Source organism: Ceratotherium simum, chromosome 4, assembly GCF_057802395.1.
Source record: "Ceratotherium simum simum isolate JZ-2026a chromosome 4, ASM5780239v1, whole genome shotgun sequence".
In the NCBI taxonomy this organism is placed as follows: domain Eukaryota; kingdom Metazoa; phylum Chordata; class Mammalia; order Perissodactyla; family Rhinocerotidae; genus Ceratotherium; species Ceratotherium simum.
Window position 1 is genome coordinate 88,934,977 of NC_141903.1, and position 27,518 is coordinate 88,962,494.

Sequence of the window (27,518 nt, forward strand, 5' to 3'; positions counted from 1 at the left end):
TTCTAGACATTTCTTATTCGTTTCTCTTTATTTCTCCAAGTTAGACATTTCGTCCGTCGGACACTCGCTATTTTACCGACACGCTGCCTCTGAGTGGGACGAACCACCCGCCTCCCAAGAGCAGCTTCTCCGCCCCCCGCTCGGGCGCAGCTGTCCCTTTTCCCCTCTGACAATAGCTCCCAGCCGAGGGCCGTGGGAATCACCCGCGGCCTTTCGCAGGAGACCGGCCTGTGCCCGGGCTGCGAGGGGGGTGCCCGGAGGGCGGGGGGCCCTGGTGACTCTTAGGGGCCCTCACACTCTCTCGGACGGTAGTGCGCGAGTTTAACAGTATTTGGCCAAATTTAAGTCACAGGGCGGGGGACACCGAGCTGCTCGCTGGGGGCCCCTACAGGACGTCGCGCCCGGGGCTGGGCCAGGAGGAGCACGCAGCCTGTCCTGCTTGGAGAGCGTATCTGGTGGCTGCGTCCTTTAGACCACAAAGGAAGTGGGTCCCCTCAACCGGCCGTTTCCGGGAAAGTGTACCGCAGCCCCTCTCCCCCACAGATGTGCGGGCGTGTTCTGCGCCCTGCGGCTGATAAACTTCGGTGGAGAGTCACTGGTCAGGGCTCTCAGCTTTTTAAAAAGGGAATTTCGCATCGAGATTGGCACTGACACTTAAACCGGAGGAGAAAATACAGCAGAGACTATCTCGTTCTTCCCTGCATTCCGTCATCCTCAGGGCACAGGCCTTTTCGTTTATAGAAGTTTCTCAATAAATTACTGACTAACCCAATTATATAACGCTATTTAAAAATTTTCTCTATTCATTTCTCCAAGGAAAACATAGCCAAGAGTAACGTGAACCACTACAATTATATATTTCTCCACTCGCTATTAACTTATACTATTTTTCATCAATCCTAAACACCATTGATTTTAAGACTCATCATTTTAATTTATGTACCACAAGCAAGGAAAAAATACTGCCAATTAAACTGTGACATACTACTGATTGTAAGAAACATCTCAGTTTCAGAGTTGTTTAAACATGAAGAAAGGGCATCTTAGAATCAATGAAATACAGTGTAAAATATAAAAGTAATCAATACACATGGCAAAAAATTCTAATAGTTCAAGGATGTAAAGTGAAAAGTAAAAGTCTCTCCAGCCTCCCCTTCTAAGAACCATGTCTCCATGGCGGCTGCAGTTAAAAGTTTCTGTCTGCCTCTGCTGTTCAAGAAATTGTATCCACATACAAGTATTCATGTATGTGTATACTTAAAATAAGAATGGAATAATACTATGACTGCTTTTAAGTTGTAACTATTACATTGGTGGAAAATGTTTTTAACCATTTTACAAAACTGTAGAATTTAAAAGGATGCTTTTTTTTTGCTTACTTATTAGAACAGAATGTACCTCTGGTGACAAAAAGAGAGCCACTGGAACAAAAGCTTAAATTCTTTGTGCCTGTTAAGTAGAGGAAAGTATCCTTTTAAGTATGTTTTATCTAGGCTGAAATACAGTGAACAAGGTGAGAGAGTGGAACACAGTGAGGTATTTCTTCCTCACTTTAGTGTTTTCTAAAGATTGTGGGTTGCTAATTGAGCGGCCACCAAAAGTTAAACCTACCTTCAGAACCAGTGGTTTTAACTTTTGTCACACACAAGTGCAGATGCCCGGACCCCCTCCCAGACCTGGGAAATCAAATTCTACATTTTGACCCCCAGGCAATGGTGATGTCTGAGGGTTCCCAGAACAAAGTTTAGAGAAACATTATTCTAAGACAGTGGTTCTCAAACTTTAGCATGGATCAGAATCATCTGGAAGACACAGTGCTGGGCCCCATCTCCAGAGTTTCTGATTCAGTAGGTCTGGAGCGTGGTCTGAAAATCTGCATTTTTAGCAAGTTCCCAGGTGATGCAGGGGTTGAAGCTGCTCTGTGTGTGTGTGTGTGAGAGAGAGAGAGAGAGAGAGACAGACAGACAGACAGACAGACACACTTTGAAAACTACTGCTTTGAGAGATAAAAAGAACTGAACAGGATTTCATATAGTTTGTGAGACTTTCTTTAAATTACACAATATTTCAAGCATAGAGAAGTACAGAGCCTAATATCACACCCGTGGGCCTACAACTCGGTGTGAACATATACATGTAAATACATACACGTCTTACAGTGGTGAAGCTTTTCTGGTACCCTTTTCTGATTCTAGTCTTTTTTTTTTTTTTTTTTTTTTTTTAGTGAGGATGATTAGCCCTGAGCTAACATCCAATGCCAATCCTCTTCTTTTTGCTGAGGAGATTGACCCTTGGCTAACATCCGTGCCCATCTTCCTCTACTTTATATGGGACGCTGCCACAGCATGGCTTGATGAGTGGTGTATTGGTGCGTGCCGGGGATCTGAACCTGCGAACCTTCAGGCTGCCGAAGCAGAGAGCATGCACTTAACTGCTACGCCATTGGGCCGGCCCCTGATTCTATGCTTTTTCCTGCCCAGAAAAGGAACTTTCTCATCCATGTTTTTATACTTTTAGTACATCTGTGTTTCCAAAAAAAAAAAAAAAAATTCGTTTTGATTTGTATGTTTTAAATATTTACACAGAGTAACATACTCTAGGAATACTTGGTCAGTTTGAATTTTTCTAGATTTATGTGATTGATACGTGTCTGTCTAATTCTTTCTTTTTAAACTCTTCATAGTATTCTCTTGTATGTATATACTGAATTTTATTCTTCTAAAGCTATCTGTTTTATCTGCAGTTTTGTCCCCACTTTTATGCCTAAAATAGCATATTTTTGCTTTTTTTTCTGATGAATCGGGCCAGAGGTTGGAAATAACCATTTTCCAATGCCCATCTTTTTTTTTTGTTGCTTTTATTGTTTATTTTCAATGTCATTAATTTTCACATAGGCTTTTTATTCTTTCTTTCCCTTTCTTTGGATTTACTCTTTATTCTCCTAACCTTTTGAACTGATTGCTTAGCTTGTTAATTTTCATTCCTTCTCCTCAAATCACCACTTCAGCTGCATTTTGCAAGTTTTGATATGTACATATATGCAATTCAGGGCTAAATATTTTGTCAGTTTCATTATATCTGCTCCATCTCATCAGTTGTTAGAAGTTTTGACTGGCTTTTTGTGATTGATTTCTCATTTTGTGTTATGGTCTGTTGGCGATGTTCTCTTGTCTGTTTTTTCCTCACACTCTACAAAGTTCCTATACCACTTGTGTGCCCTTTAGAGCTTCTTGAAAAAGATATGAATCTCTCTGCTTCATTTGTTCCATGTCACCTATACCAAAACCCCTTGACTGCCAGTTTTAGAGCACATGTGTGTAGGTTTCCCAGAGTAGAAAATCTTCCTAACCAGAGAGGGCTACCTAACAGGTCGATATTCCTCAGAAATGACGCCTCAACATTGCAGCATCATTCATGCTGGGACCACTTGATACTGGTTCCCAGTTTTTATTTTCTCTGTTTGAACTTGCCTGGCATCAAATAGTATGAGTCATTAGCTATCCTCTCACAGTGTTTGTGGTATTTAGTAGTGCTTTATAAAAACGTGACATCAAAATGGTGCACATTTTAATCCCAAAATGATATGAAAGCAGTTTCTCTTAAATCCATTAGGTGATCTACCTGTTTCGGGCATTCAGGTTGCCACTCCTCTTGGGAAGCCCTCCAAGACAACCGTGTATCCCAGGAACTAGCTCAGGAATTCCCCTTTGGAAGCTAACGGCGGTGATACCAGGGCTCACACGGAAGGAAAGCAAATAGTATTCAAGTTAGGAGTGAGATACTCCAGATTCTGTGCAGACACCTCCACATCTGTTTTTCAAGAGAACAAGTCTGTAATCACGTTACAAGCTAATCAGCAGGAAGCCTGTTTCTGCCTTTTGCTTTCTGTTGTTTCAAATCTGCACTGGTATTTTGGGTTTAGAAGTAAAGTTAATCTCTCATAATGGGTCAACAAATGTATTTCCACTAATTATACCGTGGATAGAATGGTAGACTCTCCCTATGCTTGAGGTACTAACAAAGCGTCAAATACAATATCTGTTAAAAAGAAAACAACAATAAAAACTGTTGTTGCAGTTATATAAGGTGAACTCAATATCTTTTACTTCTGGTCATCTCCCTTCTGTATTAGTCACGGTTCTCCAGGAAAACAGAACCAACAGGACATATTATAGATATAGATACAAGGGGAGATTTATTGTAGGAATTGGCTCATGAGGTTATGGGGGCTGAGAAGTCCCATAATCTATTGTCTGTAAACTGGAGAACCAGGAAGGCTAGTGGTCTAATTCAATCCAAGCCCAAAGGCTGAGAACCAGGGGAGCTAATGGTCTAACTAACTCCCAGTCCAAGACTGAAGGCGTGAGAACTGGGGGGCTACTGGCATAAGTTCCAGAGTGTGAAGGCCTGAGAACCAGGAGCTTCAACGTTTGAGGGCAGGAGAAGATGGATATCCCAGATCAAAGAGGAAGAGAGAGAAAGAGAGAGAGAATTTGCCCTTCCTGCGCCTTTTTGTTCTATTCCAGCGCTCATGGATTGGATGATGCCTACCCACACTGGTGAAGGCCACCTTGTTTGCTCAGTCTATGGATTCAAGTGCTAACCTCTTCTGGAAACACCCTCACAGACACACCCAGAAATAATGTTTTGCCAGCTATCTGGGTATCCCTTAACCTGATCAAGCTGACACACAAAATTAACCCTCACACCTTCCAATGTATTTTAGCTTGAAGGAAAACAACCGTGAGGCAACCTAGAAAATCTGTATGAGCTATTTGATTTGGAGATTGAGTTGAGAGTGTCTGCATCGTCAGACTGAGATAATCACTAACTGTCCCATTTCTGTGAGGACCAACCTAAAGCAATACTGCAACTCCTGAGGGGCAGTGGTGTGGTGTCTGCCTCCTCTCAACCCATTGCAGAGCCCGTCTCTGGGCCTCCGCCTCTCCGCCATTCACAATGCACTGCCTGGCTCTGGACTTACAGCAGACATGGAAACAATCTCTGTCCTCTGGAGTGTAGAGGACATCTTAGAGGGCTCTATCTTAACCTGTTACTCAGTCCTGAGTAACAGAGGCAACAGATTTTTCAAAAAGCTGATCAGCAGTAAGACTATCCAATGCTCACCAGATTCTCTCAAAATATGGACAACTTTTACCATTCAGAGTTCTGTGGTTTGCCTCTTGGAATGTTTGAAGAATACCACAAATCCCTACTTAACCACAGCCCAAGTCATAAAATTACATCATGAATAGCACCTCTAATTAGTGCGCAACCACACATACATACACCAACACACGCATTATGGTTTTGGTCTTTCAATGACATAAGGAGATGTGTCACGTCAGACAATGATCACACTGAGCTGGTCTCTTTCTTCACCACAAACTTCCAGATTATTGAAGCATGCACCGGTTTTCCCTCCTGGAGATCACAGAGCACGTCCTCTGAGAGCAGCTAGTGTGCTCCTTAGGTTCTTTTTGCCTTTTCAAGTTCTAGGTGCTAAAAAGTGGAGTTCAGGGGAGCATGGACTCTCAACCTTCCAGACCAAAGACCATTTTTGTTACAGTGGAAACATGATCGAACCTACATCAAAATATGAGAGTCAGCTATACAAAAATCCAGTTATAGTTTCAATTGCTGTGTTTAAAAAAAAAAAATTTTCCCTTCCTGCTGAGTAAGAAAAGCTATGAGCCCTGGGGAGGAAGCTGGTGCAGGGCAGCAGAATGGGCCCCCCAAAATATGCCTCTTTGGCATATGGTTTATCTTGAGTGACTGCTGACAGGCTGACACAGGAGAAGCTCTGAAAACAGCGGAAGTTATCCTTTCGTAAGGGAAGTTTACATTTACAAAGGAAATTTGCATTAGAAAGGGTGCCTGTACCAGGAAGAGAGCTATTACCAGAGATGACTTCTTCATGTGGGAGAGTTATCTGCAGGCAGGGCAACCTCTACCAAACGTTTCCTCTTCTCACCTTCCAGTAAACTGCACCCCGCCCCTCCCCAACCCAATGCCAACGTCTTTCTTCTGTCTTGAGCTAAAGATAGTATTTAAGGTGGTAGCTTCTGGGAGTGTTTCCTGGGTATTCCCCATGTATATGTGGGGTATACATGTTAATACATTTCTAGTTGTTTTTCTCTTGACAATCTGTCTTTTGTTACAGGGGGTCTCAGCCAAGAACTCAGAAGGATAGAGGGAAAATTATTTTTCCTCCATACACTGGTCAGGAGTCCTTAGTGGCTCAGGGTTACAAGACACAATGTCCTCTGGCTTGGGGGATGGTTCAGTCCTCCCGGGAGATGCCCAGGCCTTGGCTCTGACAATCTCCACACCCATGCTCCCCTGGCTTCTTGTTGGTCTCTTTCTTCATCGAATTACTCCTTCTCTGGGTCACATTCATTCATGTGCCTTAAGGACCTCAGACAAGTAGCAATTGGTAATATCTTCAACAATAACCCCACCCTGTGGGCCAACAGAGAGAAACCATTCACAGCTTTCCTTTAGGGTACTGGCATGACACAGAGATATTTATTCACACAGATAACACCCAAGCATAGCACTCAGGTGGAACAAGACAAGCTCCCTTCAGAGATGCTGTGAAAGGTTGGCTTTTGCCTTCAGACAACTTTCCTTAATTTTGGCTCCTCCTGTACATTTCCACTAAGGTCTTTCCTGGAGCATGAAGAATGACGTCTAACTCACCTGCTGCTGCCCCGGCTCCTGTTCCCCACCTAATGCATCTAATGCTAGCTGCAGGGAGAGGGCGCTTCCTTCACAGGTGCAACTTTACTGTGTGCTTATTTGCTTCCTCTTACAGAAGTCTATATTAAGGTTACTGCATTAAAAAAACACATCCACAGGGGCCGGCCCGATGGTGCAAGCGGTTAAGCGCACGCACTCTGCTGCGGTGGCCCGGGGTTCGCCGGTTCGGATCTCGGGCGCGCACCGACCCACCGCTTTTTGAGCCATGCTGTGGTGGTGTCCCATATAAAGTAGAGGAAGATGGGCACGGATATTAGCCCAGGGCCAGTCTTCCTCAGCAAAAAAAAAAAAAAAAAAAGAGGAGGATTGGCATTGGGTGTTAGCTCAGGGCTGGTCCTCCTCACACACACACACACACACAAAACACATCCACAAACTGCTGAGACAGTGAGCATCGTTTTGAGCATTGTTTCAACAGAGTCAAATTACCTGTCAAAAATATGTATAGCCTGAAACAATCACTAAAGTAGCAGATTCTACTTTTTAAAATTTGAATTTTCCAAATTCTATGGGTCTAACACTTAAAGTTCATTTGTGCCAAATAAGCATAAGCCAACCCACTTTCTCAATATTTTGTAATCCCTGTGGAACACAAAGCCTGTTGAATGAACGAACAGAATACAAAGTGTCAGGGGGATTACTACCATGGTGGGGATGGCTGACCTACCCCAGGAATCACTTTCCCTTTCTTTTAATAACAAACGCTTCTCTTTCTACCTGGGGTTTTAACTGGGCAGCTGGCTGCCTAGTTAGGGACCGTATTTGCTGGCCTTTCTTGAAGCTAGTTGTGGCCACAGGACTAGATTTTGGTCCATGGGATGCAAACACAAGTGACATATGTACCTTAAAATGCTTGCCCTGGACTTCTGTCCCCCTCCCAGCTGGCCAGGAATCAGTGACAATGACAGAACCCACTAGCCAGGCTAGATCCCCAGATAACCTCGGAGGCCTGCACACTTACCTTGGAACTACCGAATTTGAGAGAAACAAACTTCTATCTCGTTTCAGCCACAGGGTTTGGGATCTCTTGGTACCCTGACACATACAGCATAAGGCGCAGTCTTTCTTTTCCTGATAAGCCCCACCAAGAACCCTCTCCTACCCACTAAATGATTTGAGTTTATTAAGACAACCAAAAAACCAAATTAATGTAATCGAGTAACATTTATTTTACATAAAACAATTTTCAAAGAATACATTTAAAAACCATCTAGATACTGATTTTATTGCATTAAAAAATTGAGAGGCACAACTGAAGTATTCAAATGAATTGTGAGGGGTGGAGGTGGGGGCCTAGGATCACCGTCCATGTTGTTCCTTAGTCACTTAAAGGCTCTGGGTACAAGAGTCTTTACCATGAGGCAGTAGTGCACTTTATTTAGTAGGAATAAATCACATACAATATATACTTTTATACAGAAAGTGTTATTGTATTGTCACTTTCAATTATTATAAAATCTTCATTTTGAATTGCACAAAAGTTCTCTTTTAAAATCGGTAACTCCCAGAAGACAGGGCTTAGAACTAAGTATATCTAAATAATTCATTACAAATAATTAGGGTTCCATTTCTCCACAGATTAAAAAAAAATCTATGAAGAATTGTGTTATTCAAATGGGACATTTAAAATTTTTTTCATAGGAAAATAGGTTTACACATTTGTCCCCAGTCAGCTAAATTAATTTTCTCCCTATTTTCAAACAAATCACAGAACGTCCAAAGTTTTAAATCAGAGTACCTATACCAGAGTATAATGTGGAATTGTTTACATTAATTCATTTTGTGTATCATTCTACTGTAGTATCAAATTATCAAAAAGGCACAGTGGGTACATTCTTCGGAACAGTTTTGGTCTTTAAAAAAAAAATCACACGTTATAAGCAGTGATTTCAATCATGTTTAAAAACAAAAATACTGAACAGATTCATTTCCCAATCCAGGTGGCCCAGAATCCACAAAACCTCTGCAGGCACTTCACTTCCCATAGAACTTCTTGTTCAGCAGGTATATGAGGAGGTTGACATTCACTTTCACCTTATCAAACATTTTCATCACAGCCACTCCTTCATACTGCATCTGAAGTAAATCCTGAAATTGTAAGGAATATCAGTAAATCTCAAATTTGACATTTCGCACATTCAAAAAACATTCTAGGAGAATTTGACGGAAATAAGACTCAGTTAACAGAATGACCTAGGTGGGGGTTCTTAAAGTTTAGCGTGCATCCGAATCATCTGGTTAAAACACCGAGTGCTGGGCCCCATCCCTAGGATTTCTGACTTTGCAGCTTTGCAGTGGGGCCCAAGAATTTGCATCTTAACCAGTTCCCATGTGATGATGATATTGTTGATCTGGGTGCTATACTTTGAGAATCACTTACCTAGACGAAAGAAAATAGATTTTTAGAATTGATAAGGAAGGCATGAAAGAAAACCACTATCCTTAAGTTAATATCAGATATATAATTTTTAACTGAAAAATTAAAAACACAATGTTCCAGCAAGATGGGGCATATCTTTAAGAACAGCACTGTTGGGCCGGCCCCGCGGCTTAGCGGTTAAGTGGGCGTGCTCTGCTACTGGCGGCCCGGGTTCGGATCCCGGGCGCGCACCGACGCACCGCTTCTCCAGCCATGCTGAGGCCGCGTCCCACATACAGCAACTAGAAGGATGTGCAACTATGACATACAACTATCTACTGGGGCTTTGGGGAGAAAAAGGAAAAAAAAGGAGGAGGATTGGCAATAGGTGTTAGCTCAGGGCTGGTCTTCCTCAGCAAAAAGAGGAGGATTAGCATGGATGTTAGCTCAGGCCTGATCTTCCTCACAAAAAAAAAAAAAAAAAAGAACAGCAGTGTTTTCTAAAGTGGAATAAGATAATCCATCAGGGAGCAAACAGAATATTAGAACTCCTATTTATTTTTATTTTTTCCCATTCTTTAAACATTTAAATTTTATATATATTTTATGAAGTACATTTTGAGTACAGTGGTAGGAGCACGTACACTTTATAAATAAATATGTACAAAGGGCGAGAAGTGATCATGCTATTTACTGATGAAGCTGTGTGACGGAAATCTGGAGACCACTGTACAAAGCAACTCCTTTCAATCTAGACTACTTCTGTTCTTGTATTGAGAACAGCCCTCATTCTCAAGTCAGTCTATCATACTATGTTTCATTGCCACCACATAAGCAAAGGAAATAAACTCTCCTGCTAAAATTAATAACTAGGTCACACCAGCCATATGACTAAGCAGTAACATTTCACAATAATACAGGAGAGGAGGCCTTTTCCAAATAGAAGATCTCATTCCCGAACTGCCCTAGGCTAAGACCCAGGTCTCATTTCCTTGTTTCTAGCTCTGAAAACTTCTTGGTTCCTTTTTTTTTCCTTTTGTCTTTTATTTTTTATTGGGGTAACACTAGTTTATGACATTATATAAATTTCAAGTGTACATCATTATACTTTGATTTCTGCATAGATTACATCATGTTCACCACCCAGAGACTACATTCCATCACCACACACATATGCCTAATCATCCCTTTGGAAACTTCTTGGTTCTTAATGATAAGGCCTTGAGTCTCCGTTAAGCAAAGCTTGCTGCAGAAGTTGGAGCCATCTTTGAGAGAACGTTGGCTCTTGCCATCTTCCTCCTCCACTTCCTCAATTACCTCCAAGCTCGCTCACTTAAATGCTACATTATTTAGATATGCTTCTGGGCCGGAAATTCCATCAGGAATTGACATTCTTTTGTCAAGAATGCTTTTACCTATTATAGGGCAGTGGAGATTCACTTTTCCTTTGGGAAAGGCAACATCTGTTAATCCAAGTCTATTTGCAAAGAATTAAACCACTATGGTGAAGTTGAGAAGGAACGGTGTAAGCAGGGGTGTAGCTGGGCCCCCAAGGTGCGGAGCAGAGAAAACAACTGCCCTTGTGGGTGCAAGACCAGATTTTAGTTTTAACTCCACCATTTGCTATCTTAGGACCTTGCGATATCATATGACCTCTCTGAAGTTCTGTTTCCTTGTGTGAAACTGAGGCTAACACTGCCAACCTCACAGGGGTGTTACTGGGTATATGAGACCAAGGCCTCTGCAGTCTCTTTGTAAGCCACCCTTGTCTTGTCAGGATCAACTGGAATCCTGTGAGAAAGGCAGCGGAGCAGGGTGGTGAAGAGCGTGGACTCCAGCTGCCTCTTCCATAATGAGCTCTCTGAACCTCAGATCTTCATCTGGGAAAGAAGAATGCCAACTCTGCAGCCTTCAATAAACACTGCCCTTATTTGTGTAAGCAGAACATGTTCACGTCAGTCACACCGCCTGTGTATGGCCTGTAGCTATAGGATAGAATTAGATATAATCTTTAGAAACTAAGGCAAGAGCGGGCTCAGGAAAACCTAGGAACATAATGTTAGACGGGATCTCCCTTTGTTCTCCCAGGAACTTCTGTCCTGTTCCCAGTCCTTGACTCACACTGCAGACCTGGCCATCGTGTTTCTCTTTGGTAATTCAGATAACAAGGTAATTGTCTGGAAGCCATACATATAAATAGAAGTCTGACTTTATGTCTGACAGCTATTATATGCAGGCACCTTGGACATTTGAACTGTCCAGAGTCCCATGATCAGAAGCACTGGGTTTAATGCTCTGCTGTTATCATCTTGAAATTCTTAATAATTTTGAACAAGGGGCTCCGCATTTTCATTTTCCACTGGGCCCTGCAAATTATGTAGCTGGTCCTGATGATATGTTTTAAACAGGATTTTTTTTTTCTTTAATTTTATTTATTTATTTTTTCCCCCAAAGCCCCGGTAGATAGCTGCATGTCACAGCTGCACAACCTTTTAGTTGCTGTATGTGGGACGCGGCCTCAGCATGGCTGGAGAAGCGGTGCGTCGGTGTGCGCCCGGGATCGGAACCTGGGCCGCCAGCAGCAGAGCACGCGCACTTAACCGCTAAGCCACAGGGCCGGCCCAAATATATTGAAGCTTTTTTTTTTTTTTTTTGTGAGGAAGATCAGCCCTGAGCTAACATCTGCCAATCCTCCTCTTTTTGCTGAGGAAGACTGCCCTGGGCTAACATCCATGCCCATCTTCCTCCACTTTATATGGGATGCCGCCACAGCATGGCTTGACAAGCAGTGCGTTGGTGCGCGCCTGGGATCCAAACCAGCGAACCCCGTGCCGCCGCAGCAGAGCACGTGCACTTAACCGCTTGTGCCACTGGGCCGGCCCCGGTCCTGAAGATATGTTAACGACTTAAAAAAATCTGGAGCCTATTAGCTACCTGCATACAGCTAGGGCGTAACATTTCACAATCAATTGTGTGTAAAAATGAATGGTGTGAATAGCTAATCCTACTGCATACAAATCCTGAACAAAGGAGCAAGCGAAGCTTGGTGTTGGCACCAGTGTTCACAGGAAGTCCCATGGCATTCCTGAGGCATCTCTAGACAGGTGTCACCTGGTCACTTGGCCTTGGGTCATCTCCTTCTTGGCAATCACATGATGTCTTTGCCACATCTAGAGAAGAATCACTAACCAAGGCACATCACCACAAGCGCATTCTTTTTCTCTTCCCATATTTATCTAAATGTTACATAAAGTAACTCAAGACTCCCAGTTAAATCGTTAAATGGATACATTTAGTGATATTTAAAATAAGTTAGAAAACGATAGTTACTTAAGTATGCTTTTCATAATTATGTAATATCTTTAATTTTTCTCTCTGAACTCTAATTTATTCCATTATCTCAATGTCCTTAGCAAACCCATTTAGCTTCCATTTTCCCAAAGGCTAGACAGAAAAGAAGGTCTTGGGGATCTGCTCCCAGGAGGAGGAGGTAATTTCAGGGTTGTCAGCCACGGGCTGAGCAGACAGTGAGGCTGGAACTTACATCACTCCCAGTGGCTTATCAGGGTGATTCATGTAGATACATGCAGAATACCTGGAAACCATTTTACAGGTAATTTGGACTCCAGGTAAATAGGTGTTATTTCCATTTAAAAACTTATATGAAAAAGAAAAAAATTACTTCTCTAAATTGATCCTGTGCTAAGGATTAAGAAGTTGCGAGCAGATGAACTTACACATTTGTTGTACCCTCCCCTCCATTTATTTATTTATTTTTTTGTGTGGCACATAAACTGGATTTCTCAGTTTCTGTATATTTGGCTTAAATATGGTTCTTGCGAGAAAACTGCAATAATTCAGACTGCAAACACTATTTATCTATTTATAGATACCTATTTTGCACAATGTCTTTCATTCCTATGGTCCCAAACATTTAACAAATAGATTTAAGAAACTGATGTAAAAACAATTCTAGGAAGGAGAAATGAGATCAGGAAAGTTCCAATCATGAGCAGTCTTAGAAAGAAATGCAAGTTCCTAATAAAAGGAAACTTTCCAGCCTTTCCTTAATAGCTCTGAATACTTTTGTATTATTATTTTCTCTAAGCTTGAAAATGGAAACACGGCTTAGAAAAAGTGACTGCTTTGGTTTACCGTGTAAGGCATTTTAAATTCCAGTAATTTGAAATATCATGGCTTTTAAAAAATCATCAACACTTAAATTAATATTGGCACATAAGGCTTACATTGGTCTTCTGTTAAATTTCATCGTTGTCACGAAGAATGCAAGGCGGGGAGCCCTGAATGTTGTCCACTATAAAACTCACCCCCTAGGGACAGGGATCCCAGCTTACCTGAATATTGAGCTGCACCTTCTCCAACTCAACACCCAGGAACTTTGACCTGACATCGAAGATGCCCACATCTTCAGTAGATATGATATCAAATGTAACATTTTTAAACCTAGTGAAGAAAAGGACATTGACATGTGGAATTGCAAGTACACGCTTAAAGCTGAAACAAATTAATGGAATCCTAAGTTACCATTCTTAGCCAACAGTCTACTGGGAAAATCCTACGGAAGTCACCCAAAACCTCCCATCATCTTTCCTCCACTCTGCTCACTAAAACTAGGTTTGATGGCTCTTGTTGAGATCTGTGGCTCACAGAGCACTGAAGTAGGTGTTTCATTATGAGAGAAATGCAAAATATGGTCCTTGCTTTCAAAGTGCATAAAATATAGTTGGAAATATATGAGAGTCACAGAACGTGAGAATTAAATATTGACTTATACTGCTGACAGGTGGGTTGAGTATTTCAGATGATCACTTTCATAGAAACTTGAAAGAGGGACAAGCATCTTCTCTGAGGCAGTGTAGACAAGAGAAGGTTTGATGGGATAAATGGAGCAGAAGCCAGGCCTTGGAGGAAGGCAGGAGTTAGAGAGGAGACACAGAGTGAGTCTGGCTCCCCCCCACCAAAGGACAGGGACCAATGGGGCACGTGGCTCAAGGTCCCTGTAAAACGGAGAACCCACTGGTGCCTGGTGTGGGGCCTCGGAGGAGGGTTTCCCTTTCCTCCTCCATCTCAAATACACACACTAACAACGCATTGTTGGGATGGCTCTGACCCAGGGGTTGGCACACAACCCGTGGATCTGAAATCAGACAGGCAATACTTTGCAATTGTAAAAAACTCTCATCTATCAAGACCAAAAGACAGCCCTTCATTCTCACTGCTATGACTCAGTTCTATTGGAGGGACAGCGGAGGCTGGCAAATCCTAAGCCCCTGGACAAGCCACGGGAAACACATCACTTGATCAGCACTTCATCTGACCGACAGACCAGATGCTAAAGGCGTGATGGGAAGAGAGAGATTACAATACATGGATTTTCCCCCTGTCATCTGTAATCAAGGGTAAGCCGAGATGGGCCAAAGGAAGCTTTCTTCAAAGGCCACAGGACACTGAGGAAATGTGAGTCAGATTGTCTGTGAGCGATGAGAGGGCGCGTGTGTCCTGTGCAGGTTCCAGGGCACTCACTGGTGTGTCTGCAGGTCGTCTATCCCCAGGAGGACACCTTTCTCGTGCAGCTTCGCCGCTGTGTACCTCACCGGCTTTGCTCTCTTCGCCCCCTTGGGTTCTCCTTTTCCATCTAGTTTAATTGATCTCCGAGAATTTCTGACAAAATAAGAACAAACCGTGTGTCATGACGATGGCAAACACATATTTCTGGTGGTGCCATAACCTTGCCCAGGTGCACATCACTGTTCGTACCTGTTCCCCACTGCACGGAATGTGCCACTTTTTATTTTGTTATGTAGGTGGCAATTTTCCCCATGGGGTAAAACCTTACTACTGAACTGTTGAAGGGAAAGCAATTTTCAAAGTGACTGAAGTTTGAATTACAGGCTAATATTTTTCATAAAACTTGTACTCTCTTTTTTTCAGGCATATTGAACTAAGTGGCTAGATTAAGTCATTTCACAAGCAACTTTGGTGCAAGAACATGAAACTGCGTTTTCCTAAGTACAGGTATTACCAGGACTGCTTTAATTTATTCAACAAATACTACAGGGACACACTGTTCCAAGTGCTTTATAAATATTGCCTCCCGTTTACAAAATTAACATTGCTTATAGGGCTCTGAAGTGAATAAATTCCTTTCCCATATACTATTTCATTTAGCTCTCATTAAACAATACTTGTGAGGCTGGTACTATACTCTTAATCCCACCTTAAAGATGAGAAAACGGAGGCTCAGAGAAGTGCGCTGGACTGGTTCAAGATCACACATGTAAGAGAATCAGAACTCAATTCCAGCTCACCTGACTGCAGGGCTTGTAAGGTGCCTGAAAGTAGTTGCAATAAATATGTAAAGAAAACCCTTAACAACCTTATTTCTACTGAATATTAGCTTGACCAACTTTTGCCTCCTAGGAATAGAGTAAAAGTAATTTACAGGCCACAAGCAAATGAATTAAAATTCAGAACTAGTGGGGCCCGAATAACTGAGATTTAAATGTGGTGATTTCCCTTCATCAAATCTTCTATGATTAATGCAATTGATTTTTCCATACAGCACCATTTCTTACTGTCAATTTGACTACAAGGATTATGTGAAAATACTGTATTACATATTTAAATGGGTAATTAAAATTTATTTAGTATTGACCTTAGTCTAGTGATAAGAATAATTATGAGCAAAGAATACTCATTAAAAGTGGCTATATTGTATATAAAAAATCTATAATACACATGCTAATGGGTAATGGAGAACTGCCAAATTTTGTCTTTTGTGTCAATAGTGATTTTTTAAAACCACTAAGCAACTTAAAATCATTAAGCTGCACTGTGCAATTAGCAAATATCTGGCATTACCTAACATTATCAAGTATATAAAACATTGTTTATTGTAAACATTCCAAAAAAAAGAGTAGCTTTTTTTTTTTTATAATAGCGTTTTAAAAACACCTTTGACTAAAAAAGACAAAAGGAATTATGGAAGCGCCTCCCTAAGTGTTGAAGCTACTTGCTTAGAATACAACAGGGTAAGCTACTTTAATTCCAATGCTGGTGGGGAATTTAACAGTTTCTACATCCCTGATTTCTTAGTCCACGGTGGCAAATAATAAAGCTGAGATTCTAGTTTTTGGTTATAACATAAAGCAAACAGTTTGCTTCCAAACCGAACCCAACAGCCCAGGACTGGAGAAGAATTGACACCCCATATGAATCACGATATTACAAATGAGTGTGATATGATTTTAACATACCCTCTTTTTAAGTTGTCCACACAAGTCTTTATGTAGGTGTCATAATAATTAACTTGCTCTTCATAAAACGCTGCCTTCTCGTTCAGCGCCTTCAGGGTCTGCTGAAGTTTTGCCAATTCAGCTTTTCGAAGCTTACGATGGATCCTTTGATTTCGAATATCCTAAAACAACAAGGCGAGGCTGTGATCTGAGATTTAAGCAGAAGTTTGCTTTATAACATTGCTCATTTGGGACACAAAGACTGTCAATCGGTGAGTCACTGCTCGTGACCGTGAGAACTGGTGGCTGATCTCGGACAGCTTCTTCTACTCGCACAACACTGAAGTGTGCTCATTCTTTCCCACTTCAGAACTGGAAAGCGTCCATTTCTCACTTTTAGTGAGTTGCTAAGGTTTATTTTTTTCTTGGTGGAAAAGCAAAGAAGCAATTTTAGAAAAACAGTGTTTTAAAAGGGGCACAAGGAAGACTTTAGCAGGAGACAAGCAATTTCTTCAGAATATTTTGAACATTCCTCTTTGAAGAATACTTGGCACTGGAAAGTTTACATTTAATCACTGCATTCATTTTAGAAATAAGTAAAAAAAAATATGCTTTTTAATCTGGGAAATATTTCTCAAAGTTTGCAAAAACAACAACTGGGCTCTCAAGACAGACTGAAAAGATTCAGCTTTGAAAACTATTACTTGGATTTAAATAGAGTTCCTGGAACATAAACTTGTCCAAGCTGCTCACAGGTTACAAAAGCAATGCTATATTTAAACTTACAGATGTAAGATTTTTTTTTTTTTGTAATTCTACTGGTTAAATTATGAAAATGTTCCATTTAACAAAAATGGTGCTTGTTTAATATTATTTTTCCTTTGCGGATAAATTAAAAACCATTACCCTAGGAATCCAAAGAGACAGACACACGTACACCCTCCTTAAGCAAAAATTCTTCATTAAGTAGAATCTTTTGGTAGATGCCTTCACGATATCTTTTTTCTTTTTTTAAGGCAAAAGCATCAATTTCTCTATTACATATTCCCAGAGAGAAATATTTCCTACCCCAGCTCTATAGAAAGAAACGCTACTTTCCTTGAGTTACTCATAACTTTCCATGGAAGAATGAAGCTGAGTGCATTTCCCTCGCAGAAGGTGAGGAAATTTATTTTTTTCTGATCATTTAACTGCCCTTAACTTCTGGACCCATTTTAATTTGCATGTTTGGATAAAAAGAATGAAATGTCCTTTTAACCCAAATATATACTTCCTTATCCTTGGCAAACAGATCTCAGCCATTTCCTCTGATGTTTCCTTGCACTAATTTGAGATCCGTTTCTCAGGAAGTTTCTCAACTGTAAAAATATGGGATGAGAAAACAGAAACCAACCTTTAAGTCTGAAAAGCATTTAGGCTAAACTGCTCAGAGGCAAATTCTCAGGGATACAGTTACCATCTCAGTGGCACATCCCAAGACAACTAACAACTCAAGAGAGAACTCTCCTAAAAGTGTCATTTTTAAAACTAGTAGGTATTGCTTAAAGGTATAGATGAAACTTGTCTATTACATTTCCTGAGCATTTATTTCTGTTGTGTGTCAACTCTTCTAATGACTTGGGGGAGTTGTGATTGTTCTCTATTAAAAGTCATCAACTGCTTTGAAACTTTTAAAAATCTGTAATATTGACCATGGCATATACAAGTATGAATCCCTCATGTCACCTCACAGAGTGCCCAGCATGTGACCAATGATTAGCGAATGTCTGCTAAGTTAAGAAGAAAGAATACTATTTCCAAAAACCTTGGCAATCTCATTGAGAATGTCCTGGTACTTATTTTTGGATGACACATGTCCAGTCTGTTCCAACGTCCGAAGATTCCTCTGGATTTTCCTCTTCTTCTGCTCAAGGGGCAGTTGTGCATCTTCCACCATAGACTGGCTATGCTTCATTTCTTCTGGAGTCCTGGAATCTACAACTGCGCGGCTCACCATGTCTGTGGCATGATCTGCTTCCTGAAAAGGGAATATAGAGATGTTGATTTTTCTCTGATCCTCGAATCTCACCGATTCAGAAACTACACAATACAAGTTAATGTCAGAACGAAAATAGTCCTCAAGCCAAAGCCTAAAGAGCAGAATCAGAATATGTTCTCCATGGATTTTGAAGTAGGTTTTTGGGAAGAAATTACTTCATCTTTTTAAGAAGCATAGCAGTGGTGGCAGGCCTGATTTGGACAAAATTCTAAATAGCTACCTTCTTGCTAAGGTGAAAAATCCCCTTAGTAATGGAAATATTACAGTGGATAACTGATATTTTTAATTCCCTGGATGGAAGGATTTCAATTCCTGGTTAGTCCAGTTGAGGGAACTAAAACTAGATTATCCATTAAAACATGGCTGTGAGAACACTGAACATCCAGAACCCAACTCAACTCGCACACACTCAACTCAGCAACATTTATGGAGATTCATCAGCCATGAAGGCAGTCAGAGCCCTCTGTTCTGATAAGGGAATCACTCTTGAACTACTAACTCTGAAAAACCTGCAGGGTTTCTTTGAATCAAAGGCAATAAGAATATTCCAGCATATAATAAATTCCCAAATAAATGATTAGTAAATGAATGAATGAACACAATTTGGATAGCTTGTTCAAAAAAAAACAATAAAAAGAGACTGGTAATCTTCCCATTTCATTGTACTACACAATTGATGGACACAATAGATAATGTCTAAGGATACAAATGTTATAGACACACGATGGACAGGTCAACATCATGACACCATCATGACACAGGACCAGTTTACCAGGTCAGCAGTAAATCACAATAGTAGCAGGAGCAGCCACCATTATTGAGCACTTAATATGTGCCAGACATTATTCTATCTACTTAATGTCTTTTAACTCATTTATTCCTGCCTGCGAATTGGGTACCAATATAATTATTCCCCTTTTACAGTTTAGGAAACTAAGGCACAGAAACACTTCTATGTGCCTAGCATTACCTAGCTGGGAGGTGTGGAGCTGTACTTGATCTCAAAAGTCTGCATCCTTAGTGACTATGCCACATTTGGAGGAAAATGAAATATTCAATAAGGACTAGAACTCTCATACTAAATTAGTAGGATATTCGACCCACATTGTCTAAAAAATATTCACACATTAACAAACATCAGATAACTCGAAGTTCTATTTTATATTTTCTTATTAAAAACTGACAGAATGGGGGCCGGCCCCGTGGCTTAGTGGTTAAGTGCGTGCGCCCCGCTGCTGGCGGCGCAGGTTGGGATCCCGGGTGCGCACCGACGTGCCGCTTGTCAGCCCATGCTTGGCGGTGTCCCATATAAAGTAGAGGAAGATGGGCACGGATGTTAGCCCAGGGTTGGTCTTCCTCAGCAAAAAGAGGAGGGTTGGCCGGGCCAGCCCGGTGGCACAAGCGGTTCAGTGCGAGCACTCTGCTGCAGCGGCCCGGGGATCACCGGTTCGGATCCCGGGTGCGCACTGACACACCAATTGTTAAGCCATGCTGTGGCGGTGTCCCATATAAAGTAGAGGAAGATGGGCACGGATGTTAGCCCAGGGCCAGTCTTCCTCAGCAAAAAAAAGAGGAGGATTGGCATCAGATGTTAGCTCAGGGCTGGTTTTCCTCACCAAAAAAAAAAAAAAGAGGAGGATTGGCATGGATGTTAGCTCAGAGCTGATCTTCCTCACACACACACAAAAAAACTGACAGAATGATTTCTTGGCAACCAATTAAGAATGATTCAGGAAAATTATGTGTAGGTCTGCTAAGTAGTAACTAATTAGAAAATTTTGTTAACTTTTGTTTACGGAGTGGCAATTACTGATACTAAAGCAATACCACTGAAATTAACTTAATTCAGAACCAACTAAACAACGATGCATTGTAAAAGACGTCGATAAAAAGTTTAATGCAAGACTGTTCTGCAACTTTAGTTACTTACAGCAGGATAATGGTGCTCTGACCCAACGCACTCAAGACACTAGCTTCTGAAGCATTTGGAAAATAGTTTTAATGTGTGAGATGCTTCTTCGCTTCTTCAAGTTAGCAAATACATAAGATATGAGAGGTATTTTTCTACATCCTGTTGACCAGAACTCTCTCTTAACTGACTTATCTGCCCATCCACTGTGTGATAAAGTTTATGATAAACATTCAGAGGCTTTGAAAGACCCAGAACTATCTTTCTAATCTGGGACAAAATTACATTCAGCATAAACTTGGTGCTGCATTTTCTATTTCATTCCCACTGATATTCCATATGGATTTTATACATGGCTGAACTCAGCTGGCCAGAGTAATAGATAAAATTCCTTACTTCCAAACCATGTCAGATACTGTTTTTCTGAGATAACAGTAAACACTGGACAGGAAGATTAATGAAATCAACTCCCATCTATGGTACCTATGACTTTACACTCAAAGACCAATTACCTGTTGTGCAGTTGCTGGTGTCTCTAAGATTTCTGTCAATGTGTTCCCTGGTTGGTTCCGGATCACGTCAATTATCAGCTTTTTGGTCCTTACAAAACAGAGAAAGAAGAGACAGACTTTCAGACAGCAGTCCTGATGCACAAATATCTGCTTCTCCTGAGGGAGTGCACAAACACGTACAAAAATGAAGCTTCAAAGATAATCCCTTAAAGTAAAACAGTCCTGCAGAAATTCACTATGTCTGCTCTAAGTCTCCTGAAAGTTTGTGAATGCTTGATCATCGAAATCTGGGTTTTATATGCTTGATGTTGTAGGATAATACTGTCAGTAACATGGGCACAAGCATGTCATCAGATTCCTTATCTAAATACTTTTTCTTCTTTTTAGACTGAGACGACTTCTTACGAGCAAGAGGCACCAGAGCTGCTGGTACGGTGCGCTACTGTAGAGGGTGCAGGCATGATATTGAACATCCCCCTTTCCTGACTTTAATACCATTTAAACCTCTGAGCCTGTTGAATACATCATAAGCCTTCAGGAGCCAGACCAGCTGCTACCGTTCCTGTTCTGAGAAGTTACGAAACAGCTTCCAGGACAGGGGGAGCAGAAGTCGCGTGCGGGCTGCGGAGGCTTCAGCTGACGGCTGGCACGGCAGCCAGGAGGATGGTGTGCAAGAACCTCAGGTCTGGTGGGGGAACTAACACACTGGGGGCCTGGAGCCTTGTCTTCAGGTGGTAGAGAATACAGGAGCTGCTCAGTGAAAAGGTAAGAGCTGGAAAATTGGAAGTGCTAAAACCACATATCTTCTCATGCGTCCTTTATGGCATCCTAATAAAAGATCAGGCTATGTGATTATGCAAAAAGATGTTAACATCAAGGCAAATGGTCAAGTTGGCCCACTTTTACACAAGTGGGAACAGTAGTATCGGATATAGCTTCCCTTTCAAAACAAGGAAGCCTAAACAGAAGTTGCCTTAGATTATCAACAGGTCTATCGAGGTCTGAAGTGTCACTTTTATCACAGCTCTGTTGCTGTGTTTGACCTCAGTCCTTTCAAAGACATTCATGGTATCACGGGATGATGAATTTCTTCCTCAACTACAGCAGGAAATGTTCACACAGCATGAAAATGAAAATAAAACATTGTTCACGTTTTGAAGCATCTGGGCAACTGCTCCCAAATGACAGAGGAAACTCTCAAATCCCAAATATATTATTTTTGAAAATAGGAAAAAATCCAATAAGCCATCTGTAAACATTATTTTTCTCATTTCTTATTTATTGCAAGTCTGTATGAGAAGCATGATCACAACCATTTCCTCTGGCCCATGACCCTGCACTGCCGGGGGGTTTACGGGCTGTCTGGGAATGCACAGAAAACAGTCCGCTGAGCGTCAAAGGTGGGCTCATGGCTAATCACAGCTGTGGGGAGATGGCACTGTTCCCAAGGTTGCTGGGGGGAGAGGGCCAAGGACTGCTTCCTCCCCACACACCCCCCTCCTCCAATCATCATTAGAAATGTATTAAATGGGAACATCGAGTTAAAAATAAAAGCTTTGAATGATTTTAAAAATGTAAGCACAGTGACTGTTTCTTATTTGAAATAATATTCCAGGAACTACTTATGATATATGCCTCCAGGAAACTCCCAGCTTGTCTCTTTCGAGAAGCTATCTGATGACCAGAATGGCTAGAGTCACTAAAGCCTGCCCTGCCAGGGACAAAGAATGTTTATTTGCTCAGGAGTTGCTGGAGGACAAACAGCCCACACAGCTTCTTTCTCTTGGAATTCTACTCTGTGTCAGGCCTGTGGAATCCATTGCCAAAATTCTACCCCAGACATCTTACATATACGTCACCATCCAGCTTCATGACAGAGAACTCATTACCTCCCTCTGCAGTATGCCCATGGTTAAGGACATTGGGGTCAGACAGATCTCAGGTCGAATCACAGCTCCTGTTGCTTACAAGCTGTGTGGACTTGTGCAAATTACATAATCCCTATAGGTTTGTTTTTCTCATTTATATAATGGGAACCTCTCAGAGCACTGATGCGAGGACTGAACGAAAAGATGTACGTAAAGGCTTTCTCTGGGGTGTGACACATGGTATGCAGTCACAAGGTCTCTAAAGCCATGCTGCCCAAAATTGCAGCCACTGGCCACAGGTGGCAATTGGGCACTTGAACCATGGCTAGTCCAAACTGAGATGTACTGTGTGCAACACACACCAGACTTTGAAGACTTAGCATGAAAAGAGAATGCACAATATCTCATTAACAATTTTTTACACTGATTACATATTAAAATGATAACATTTTTGATATGTTGGGTTAAATAAAATATATTGTTAGAATTAATTTTAATGCTTCTTTTAAAAAATGTGGCTTCTAGAAAATTTAAAATTACTTGTGTGGCTCACATTAAATTTCTTTTGGCAAATGCAGCATTGAAACATTCCATTCTTAAATGGGAAGCTCACTCTAAGAGGCTTGACTCCCAGTGATGTCCACTCACTGGATCTGTTCAGTCATAAGACTTCAGCACTGGGGGGACCTTCAGGGAATAGTGCAACCCCTGATTTTACAAACAAGGCAACCAAGACCTAAGAGGTTCAAGGGTTACACGAAGATCACTATTTTCTAGAGTTGCAGAAAACAAGTCAAATTCCCTTTCCACATCATCAGCCTCACAAATCTGCAGAGAAGGTGTCCCCCATCTCCTCTCCTACCACCTTTCCTTTTTCTAAGTGAAACCCCTCAGTACCTTAAACCTCTTCACAACCAGATTTAAAGAGAGTTCATAGCCCTGCTCAGATTTCAGTGTACCAATGATCTCAAGACGTGTCCCCTGCCCCACCCCAATGCAAACACAATATTCTAGATACGGTCTGACCAGCATAAGTCAACTGGTTAGAGTATTGGCCCCATGTTCAAACAATATGTAAGACAGGCTGACCAAACCAAGGACTCCGCCACCCTCCCTGAATGAGGAGGTCTCTAACTCTGAGGAAGAATTAAGAAAAAGGAAATACACCAGGGAGTTTACTCCTCTTAGCTGCGCTCACATCCCACTGTTGCTAAATGAGACCACATGGCGCTTGTAAACTGGTGTGGCCCCTCAGGCTTGGCCATTCCACTCATACAGCGTATGTTATTACTCTCTGACCATAGCATTCCTGGGCCTCTCCTTAGTCATCTGCCTTACAGTACGCCCAGGGTTGAAAAGGAATTCAAGTTTGTGGAAGCTACAGAACACTTCCAGTTGTTTAAAATCCTAATAATGTGATTATGCGTTTTTATCACTAGATCTCAAATATTACCTTAGCCATTTTGTGCTCATGCCAGTTTGAACCAAAACCAAGGATATCTTTCAGTTGGGATGATGGATGCCTAAACCGAATCATGTGATAGGAAAAAAATTCTTAAGAGATGACAACTTAAGCACTCAGGCAGCTAAGTATGGTTAAAAACCACAAACACCGCCTTCTACCTAAACACACACACTTTTGCAGGAAAACAAGCTTAATAAAGGCCATCAGGAGCACATATTTTAAGTTAAATCACAAGTTATGAGATTTACAATTGTATAGTTTTTTCTCATTTATAAGGTGTCAATGCGTGACTTCATTTGCTCATCGTGACCCTTCCTTCCCCCTCAATCTCCCCTCGTCTCCATTTGACGGATGCGGAAACTGTTGGTTGGGTGATTTGCTCAGAGTCCTATGGCTAATAAGGGACAGACTGAGGCTGTAATCCCAGTCTTCCCAGGACTCCTCAACCAGGCTCTTTTTGTTGGTTCTTTTACCACCACCTTGCTTGGTAGTATTGGCAAAGTGCCAACAGCTCAAACTGAGGCTCCCTATTCCATCAACACACAGGAGGGAAATGGAATGAAATGTTTCTTCCCACACCAATGTGTGTCTTCATGTCCCTCACATCTATCAGTCATTCCTTCCCTTTGGCCTGGAAAGATGCCGCAGCATTGGTTATGCAATAACTGCTCTGCTATCATTCTCATGATTTATTCCAAGATTCCTAAGAGTGCAAATAGCAATGACCTTGCCCTCAACGAGTTCTAAAACCCTGTGATCAAGAGTCTAGGCCCTGGAAGATTTAAGATGGTCTGAGTTTGAATCTATGCTCCACTTATTAGCTGTACTACCCAGGGAAGGATTTTTGCCTGTTCTGTGCCTAATTAACTCATATGTAAAATATAGGTAATAACCTCTGCCTCTTGGAGTTACTGAGAGTATTACATGACAAATTTTATACGTGTATGTTATTATATTATATATAGGTTATTATCTACATATCTGTATCTATAGGACAGATCCTGGCAAATGGTAAGCACTACATAGGTGTTTGCTATTATAATCATCTTTATCCTTATCTAATTATTAACAATTATGAAACTAGGATGGTATTAAATTGATAACCATATGGATTAATAATGCCTCAAATTCTGCAACTGCAAAGACCCCCATGAAGAGGATTTACTTGTCACTGGAAAGCTAGTGATTTTGTAATTAATCATAAGGGGGTATTTCTGAAAGTTAAAAACACAACAAGCAAGCAAGATAGTTTTTTGATAGAGAAAAGCCAGGTATTTTCATGTCCCAACTGCTATTCCCTGATTGTCTACTTTACAGCGACTTCTAAAAAGCTGATTGTCTGATTTTAGTTAAATTTGGTTTTCTAATGAAGAGTCTCAAGAACCATCTCATATGTTTGGGGTAGAAATTTGGTTTATTAGCTTGGAAAAAAAGTCACCCCCATAAGAGTTTTCAAATCAACATGTCAAAGTGTATTTTAATGGAATATCAATGAAATATGCCATATGAATTTAAAGCATGTCAGTGACTAGCTACTTGCTTCCCATAATTTTAGACTTTAATGTCCTCACCTCAAAGATAAAGTCTAAGACTAGATGGTCTCCAAGTTCCCTGTCAATGACACATAATTATCTGTTAGTATCATGATTTTTAAATACACAGTTAAAGAAAGCATAATGTATTTGGAAGTAAGGCTTGCCTAACATCACAAAGCTAACTCTATTGAATCTTTGGGGAAATACTCAAAATCCACTTTCAGGGAAGGCTACTTGGTCAATTTTCATTTCAAATTGTTATCTGCATTGATCACTGAGCTGTTTAGTGAACAATGACAACGGCACAATAATGAAGTATGCCCAGAGGAAGGCTTTCTAAGACCCCAGAGGTCTACGAATGCAGTGAATTATCAAGTTTAGGAAAACACTGGCCCAATAGCCTTTTTTGCATAAATGGAAAAGTTGAGCCTACAATTCACATGGAATTTTAAGGGACCTCACGTAGCCAAAAGAATCTTGAAAAAATAACAAGTTGGAAGACATACTTTCCAATTTCAAAACTTACCATAAAGCTACAGTGATCAATGCAGTGTGGTACTAGCATGAAGACAGATACATAGATCAATGGAATAGAATTGAGGGTGCAGAAAGTCACACATGTATGGTCAATTGGCTTTTGATAAGGGTGCCTAGACCATTCAGTAGAGAAAGAATAATCTCTTTAAGAAATGATGGTGGGACAACTGGACTTCCACCTGCAGAAGGATGAAGCTGGACCCCTACCTAACACCATACACAAAAATTAGCTCAAAAGGGATTATAGACCCTAAATGTAAAAGCTAAAACTACGGAACTTTTAGAAGAAAACGTAGGAGTAAATCTTCATGACCTCGGATTGGGCAATGAATTCTTATATATAACACCAAAAGCACAAGCAACAACAACAACAAAATAGATAAACTAGATAAAGCAGACTTCATCAAGTTAAAAAACTTTTGTGCAGAAAAGGATATTACCAACAGAATAAAAAGACAACCCACAGAAGGGGTGAAAATATTTGCAAATCATATGTCTGATAGGGGTCTTGTATCCAGACTATACAAAAAACTCTCACAACTCTGCCACAAAAAGACAAACAATCCAATTAAAAAGTGGACAAAGGGGGCCGGCCCAGTGGTGTAGCGGTTACGTTCTCCCGCTCTGCTTCCGCAGCCCTGGGGTTCGCAGGTTCAGATCCTGGGTGCAGACAAATGCACTGCTTATCAAGCCATGCTGTGGTGGTATCCCATATAAAGTAGAGGAAGATGGGCACGGATGTTAGCCCAGGGCCAATCTTCCTCAGCAAAAAGAGGAGGATTGGCAACAGATGTTAGCTCAGGGCTAGTCTTTCTCACCAAAAAAAATAAATAAATAAAAAGTGGACAAAGGACTTGAATAGATATTTCTACAAAGATATACAAATGGCTGACAAGCATATGAAAAGACACTCAACATTATTAATCATTGGGGAAAGGCAAATCAAAACCACAATGAGATGCCACTTCATACCCACTAGGATGGCTATAATAAAAAATGAAACAGAAAATAAGTGTTGGTGAAGATGTGGAAAAATTGAAACTCTCATATGTTGTTGGTGGGAAATATAAAATGGCGCAGCCACTGTGGAAAAAACGTTTGGCAGTTCCTCAAAAAGCTAAATATGGAATTACCATATGACCCAGCAATTCTATTCCCAGGTATATATCCAAAAGAACTGAAAACAGGTGTTCAAATAAAAACTTGTACACAAATGTTCGTAGCCTTACTATTTACAAGAGCCAAAAGGTGGAAACAACCCAAATGTCCATGATAAA

General features: G+C 41.1%; 1 protein-coding gene across 1 annotated transcript in view; it reads right to left on the minus strand.

Moving 5' to 3' along the window:
- Window positions 1-7,911: 7,911 nt before the first annotated feature.
- The window catches only part of IQGAP2 (IQ motif containing GTPase activating protein 2), a 259,957-nt gene continuing 240,350 nt past the window's right edge, over window positions 7,912-27,518 (minus strand). The window contains exons 31-36 of the mRNA XM_087430147.1: window positions 20,837-20,924; window positions 18,182-18,394; window positions 16,399-16,559; window positions 14,666-14,803; window positions 13,477-13,585; window positions 7,912-8,850 (exon numbers count right to left, since the gene is read on the minus strand). Coding sequence (XP_087286273.1) covers window positions 8,737-8,850; window positions 13,477-13,585; window positions 14,666-14,803; window positions 16,399-16,559; window positions 18,182-18,394; window positions 20,837-20,924 — 823 coding nt within the window. The 3' untranslated portion in view covers window positions 7,912-8,736. The remainder of the gene's footprint in view (window positions 8,851-13,476; window positions 13,586-14,665; window positions 14,804-16,398; window positions 16,560-18,181; window positions 18,395-20,836; window positions 20,925-27,518) is intronic.